The sequence below is a fragment of the Mastomys coucha genome, unplaced genomic scaffold, assembly GCF_008632895.1.
Source record: "Mastomys coucha isolate ucsf_1 unplaced genomic scaffold, UCSF_Mcou_1 pScaffold20, whole genome shotgun sequence".
In the NCBI taxonomy this organism is placed as follows: Eukaryota; Metazoa; Chordata; class Mammalia; order Rodentia; family Muridae; genus Mastomys; species Mastomys coucha.
The window spans coordinates 115,556,468-115,562,803 of NW_022196903.1; the positions used below are offsets into that span (position 1 = coordinate 115,556,468).

The 6,336-nt window shown below is 41.9% G+C and overlaps 1 protein-coding gene across 1 annotated transcript in view; it reads right to left on the minus strand.

Moving 5' to 3' along the window:
• Positions 1 to 4,291: 4,291 nt before the first annotated feature.
• Klrg1 (killer cell lectin like receptor G1) overlaps positions 4,292 to 6,336 on the minus strand; it is a 15,890-nt gene continuing 13,845 nt past the window's right edge. Inside the window, exon 4 of the mRNA XM_031384060.1 lies at positions 4,292 to 4,991. Coding sequence (XP_031239920.1) covers positions 4,839 to 4,991 — 153 coding nt within the window. The 3' untranslated portion in view covers positions 4,292 to 4,838. The remainder of the gene's footprint in view (positions 4,992 to 6,336) is intronic.

The following is a 6,336-nucleotide window of genomic DNA, read 5'->3' on the forward strand; positions in this document are numbered from 1 at the left end:
AGCTACAAAGTCTGAAAAGGGCTCCATGGATCCTGCAACTTCTCCCCTGTTAGGCAATGGTTTCCATGCTCTTGTAGCAAGCATATTAACTTGCTCATACACCTGCAACGAATATCCAATTTGCTGCTGCGCAAACCTGCCCTGTCTCAAAAGCATATCCAAATCCTAGGCAGGATTACCAGCTGCTCGATTAATAGCAGCCTATTCATTGGATACAGGCGGCCCTGGACCTGTGGGCTCCACCCTAATGGTGGACTTCTCTATTTTCTGTACTAACTTCTCAAGTTCTTCTTCAGAGTCCGAGCCACTCTCATCAGTCTGATTCTCACTTTGCTGACCTCTCTTCCTTCAGCTGTTCTAATGCTTCCTGTCCCTTCTCTACTGCTTTAGAACACACTTTATTCTCCAGGCAGCTCCTAATCAGTTTCCAGATTGGTCGCACTCCACCTTTTATAATTCCTTCCTCTCAGGCGAATTCCAAATCTCTCCCTAATTCAACAAACACGGGGCAAGATTGCAAGTTCCCCATACTATCACTTTTGATTCACCCTTAACGGGACTTTATCGCTCCAACCCGGAGACCTTATTGCCTCTTCACCGAGGACCTTATTGCTCCAATCCCGGAGACCTTATTGCCTCTTCACCGAGGACCTTCCCTTTTGTCCCACCTTACCCCGGAACTTACCAGTCGACTGCCCTGCCTGCAAGGAGTTCTGAGCCATAGAAGATTTCCCTGTCGAGTTCCACGTACGAGTTCTCCATTCCCCGTACGTCTCTCCCCGTATGGGTCACCATTTGTTGCCGCCTTTGTCGCTGCCTCACCAACCAGCAGAAATAAGGAGGTGACCACGAACCCTTCTCCAAGCAGTTTATTCAGGAACCTTGTACTACAGAATCATTCGTTCATCTTTTCTTCTTTCTTAGCTAGCTTCTTCTATATCTTCTTCTTACATCTTACTAGTTACATCTTACTTCTTACATCTTACTTATTTCTATCTTACTTCTTCTATCTTACTACTTACATCTTTACATCTTACTACTTACATCTTACTACTTACATCTTACTACTTACATCTTCTTTCTTCTTACTTACTCCTATTTCCTACTTACTCCTATTCCCTACATCTTACTTACTCCTATTCTTACATACATCTTACTTCTATTTCTCCAGCCCCCAGTCCTTGTGGGTTAAATACTTTCCCTGGTCCCAATCAGCATTGGCTATGTGGCAAAACATAATAGGCTACAAGAAATCATGCCAGCTTGCATCATAAACTGGAGGCACTCAGCTTTTCCAAATAAAGGCTTGTTTATCACAATGCTCTCTGCTTTGGCCAGAGACCAGGTGTTCAAAATATATAGGGTGGCAGCTGCAGCTCCCCACATGTGTTAACTTGCCAATGAGGGTGTCAGTTACCCCCGTACATGTCTCTTTCTGCCAAATAGGATATCAGTTGCCAGGAAGATCTTGGAAACCTACACTTTACGGGTTGATTTGAAGGAGAGAAGGGGGAGGGGAGGGACTGGAGGAGTGGAAGGAGCAGAAACTGCAGTTGAGGATGTAACACATGATAGAAGAATGAAAGTTAAAAGAAAAGACAGTGGATACAGCCAACAGATGAATTAACTATACCAGCATGAGTTGACAGGCCTCAACTATACAGTACTACAGAAACTCTGAAACAACAGTGGAGTATGTTTTGAAAACCATTGAGCTACATATAAGACCAAGGTCAAACTGTCCACTTCCTAAAGATGGAGGCAGACAGAAGGAACATCCCCCAGAAGAAAGGTTGAGGGCAGTAGTCATCAGTGAGAGAGGATAGCAGATGAGAAGCACTTATGACCTAATAAAGATGCTAACACACACTGGGGAGTTTCACTCTGTCAGTCTCTGTACTTGGGGTACAAAATATATGTATTGTTACTAAAGTAAAAGAACACAGTAAAAACAATGAAACAAAGGCCTCATTTTCTGCTACTGTCCAAAGAATATACAGTTGTATTTCCATTTAAACTATTGTCTCAAATACCCTCTACAGAGGTTTCTCCCTCTCTTGATGATCTTAACTTCATTAAAATTCTCTTGGTGATGTAAGTAGATGTGTTATTCCAAGCTAGAGTGTGCTGCAAGTAGAGATGCCTGCCACCAACCCTGGCTCCATGCCCACATGGTGGAAGGAGCCAACAGCTCAACAGATTGAGCTGACTTCCACACAGACTCTGCCACGTGCGCACAGTCAAATTGAATAAATTAAAATTCAATACAAATAAATGAAATGTTTTGTCCCAAACACGGCATGTGCTGGATATGCGCACATACTGTGCATCAAAGCAATTGGCCACAGGATTTAAGCTTATCCTGCAAGAGTTGGTTAGAGGTTTTCCAAACTCCCACCAAGGAAAGTAAGAGAAACTGAGTCAAAAGCAAATGGAAGGGACATCAAATGATGAAGATGTGGACTTTTACTGGCTGTTGTCAGTGCTTTTTGTTTTCTTCAGTGTTTAGGGATCTTGTTGTTTTGTTTTGTTTTGTTTTTTGTTTCATTTTGTTTTGAGACAGGGTCAAATGTGGTCCAACAGAGGCTAGCCTTAAACTCCTGATCCTCTCATGTCCCAAATGCTGGGATTACAGGAGTGCATGACCACCATCCCCCGCTGGAAATGAGCAATTTCTATACTGACACTTCCAGAGGACGAGGAGGCGAAAGATGACACTCTGTACTGGTAACCCTCTGAAAGCCTTACACAGTTACTGATCACTTGGCAAAGGGAGCTGCACACATCCTGCCTGCTCTGTGAGCTTACAGGGCTGCTGCCTCCCTCCGTGTGTGTTTGAATAGTAACTGAGACTGCATGCTTTCTAGGAGTCAAGCCATGTGGGAGAAAGTGCCACCACACCCATGAATTAGGAGTGTTCCCCACCCGGGAGCAAAGCTGAGAGATTGGGGTGGGGGGAGAGTTGTGATTTGCCATCACTTCCTTCTATGGACGGAAGATCCAAACTGAACTAGCTGTTGCCTTTGGAATATTTAGCAACTTACTGCTCACTTGGTTGGGCTAGGAGGACCAAAATACACTGTTTTTCTTGCCTTTAATTCCTCTAAGTCATGGCTAGCAAAAATAACTACAATAAATATTTGTAACTTATATATAAAATATATGAAGATATAATATATAATTGTATATTTAATTCCATGTATAATTTTATACTTATATTTATTTATAGAAAAATATTTAATATAGATTAATATATGACTGATCTGATATTTTAACATATAATTAATTTAATATATAATATAAATTAATTTATATATTTATATATTTATATTATTTAAACACATAATAAATTTTATGTGTATAAAATAAAATAACTCCTCTTATTTTATTCACCAGTCTGTCTGTTAAGTATTTGCCGAGTGTAAGCATTTTCTTAGATATTGAAATAGACTGGTAAAAGAACGGACTATGAAAACGAACATGACAGTCAGCATTGTCAAAAGACAGAGATTTACTTCAGTTTTGTTGTGTATGGCCCCAAAGGATATGCTCTCTCCTCACCTGTACCCAAACTCTACTAAGAAGAAATAATGAGGTTTCCTCACTTTTGAGGCCTCAGGACAGGACTCAGCCACATAAATTACTTCTGTAAAGTTTTCTCTATAAAAACCCAGTCTCGGATTAAGGACTATCACCGAGTTCATGCAAAGCACACATGCACTGCATAGAACAGAAACTGTCACATGTTCACTCCTTCAACCACATCCACGCAAGTGTATGTGAAAATCTAGATTAAATACAGGTCACTGTGTACGTGTGAAGAGCTGGGACAGCAGAAAGCTTCACCCTGTGGCCATCTGCTTCCCACACTTTACAGCCATGTGTTTCAGAATAAAACTCCACGCACAACGAGCCATTGTCAGGACAGGATGCTCGGTGGGGGTGGTACCATTACCTGGCGTATTTCATGTGTTTCAAGTCAGTGAACACAGAAAAGGATCTTAGCAATATTACAGGCACACACCTCTTCAGATTAGTTCAGGATATAAAATAGATATGTAGCCGAAAGGTATTTTTTAATTTTAATTGTAACTTCTTTAATTTTTATGGATAATGATTGTACACATTTATGGGACACTGAGTGATACTTCAGTGTGAATGGAAAACGATCCGGTCGGAGTGCTCAGCACATCTGTCCTTCAGGCATTCGGAAACACCCACAGTCCTTCTGCCTAGCTCTTTGAAAGTTCACAATAAATTGGCAACCATATGACAATTATTGAACATTATTGTCACCTCACTCCAGCCAAACCATTACCCAACCTCTACTACCACCCATCACTCTGGACCCTGGTAATCCCTACGCTTCTCCCTACAATCAGGCCCGAGCTTGTTCAGTTCCCAAGCAGGACTGAGGATGTCAGGTATTTGTTTCTCTGTGTCTTGTTGATGCCTATGTAGCATGTTACCGAACGTGGCAGGGGTCCATTCTTCTGCGGATGAATAGTTTTCCACATATCTTTTCAGAGAGGGCAGAGGAAAGGATGAGAGAGCCAGGGTGGGTATCTGCAGTAAGATCCATTAAAATAAACTTTATCTATTTCGTTTGTCCAGATTTAGGCTTCAAATGGCTACTTAATAATACTTAATCAGTCGCCGAGAAAGCCCAGAAGGAAAAGGCCAACTCCCAGGAAGGCATGCTGATCATCTGTCTAATGGCATATCATAACAGGTTTGGCATTTGTTAAACACACATTCGTGGACAGAGATTCCCCAGGCCCATCCCCTCTTTTTAAAGACATGTGGCAGATCTGAGGCTCAGGACGTAGTAGCATCCATCAGGATAGGACCTTCTTACAGATCCACGGCAAAGCAACTTCACAACTGGAGGCTTGGAGGCCAGCTCTGTGGATGGCACCGCACCTCTGTATCAAGCTGTTGGTAAGAATCCTGTAAGAAACCAGAGGCGAAGAAGGTTTGCTTTTGATAACCTGCAGAGTAGAAGACTTAAAGGCATGAAAGAAAAGAAATTGAGTGAATCCAGTCTCCTCCCCAGAGCCCTCAGGCGCCGAAACGGCAGGAGAAACTGTTTACTTTCTCCTTGAAAATGTCACCACAGTTTTTGTCCTTTCCTATGATCACCAATGTTCTTTCCTGTCTTTGTTCTGTTTTCTGTTTTTGTTTTGTTTTTTTTTTGTTTTTTTGTCTCTGGTACAGCCAAACTCACTGGAAACAGTGAGCATGAAGCCAGCACAGCTGCTTGACACTGATCCAGCAAACCTGAATGGGTTGCTACCGTCACTGTCCTGCTGTCTCTACCGTCACTGTCCTGCTGTCTCTACCGTCACTGTCCTGCTGTCTCTACCGTCACTGTCCTGCTGTCTCTACCCTCACTGTCCTGCTGTCTCTACCATCACTGTCCTGCTGTCTCTATCATCACTCTCCTGCTGTCTCTAATTTGGGGTTTTGGTCTCTGCGTGTTGCACTCTTGGGGGATTTCTGCATTATGATTAATTTTATGTCTTTTCCAGAGAAAATTATGTCTGAGCCTTTTTAGGAAAATCCTAAAATTAATTTTATCTGGCCCAGTTTGGGGCCTTCACTATGCCTTGGAGCCCATTTAAGCACCGATAAGCACATAAGCTAAAGGAGACCATTACTCTAGGAATCTTCTTAAGGTGTCTGCCCCTGAGCTAATGCAAACAGTGTAACTAATGCAGGGTAAAAAGAGACAGTTGACAAACTCTGACTGACCAGGGCAATAGGCTACATTCAAGATCTATTTTTACTATAGCTTTAGAGGTCTTTATAAATATAGTTTAAAGATATGTCGGGCAGTGGTGGCGCCCACCTTTAATCCCAGCACTTGGGAGGCAGAGGCAGGTGGATTTCTGAGTTCAGGCCAGCCTGGTCTACAGAGTGAGTTCCAGGACAGCCAGGACTACACGGAGAAACCCTGTCTCAAAAAAAAAAAACAAAAAAACAAACAAACAAACAAACAAACAAACAAAAAAAGATAGGTGGTCATACAGGGTACACTCCTGAAGGAATAAAACTCAGAAAATAAGGTAGATTGACTAAAATACACTTTTTCTACTTTATAGTGTAGATGATGAAATAGTAATAGAAGTTATGTATTAGTATTTGCTACTCATAAAAAGACTTGTTTAGATAGTTTCTGTTTGTGTGGAGTGCTTTCAAACAGCAAACACTGCCATCCTAAAAGCAGCTGTCACATAGTAAATGTGTTTGCCTTAGAGAAGACATTCTTTAGATTCTCTACAGTGGAGTTATAGGGCAAAGAAGAAGAAGGAGAAGGAGAAGAAGAAGAAGAAG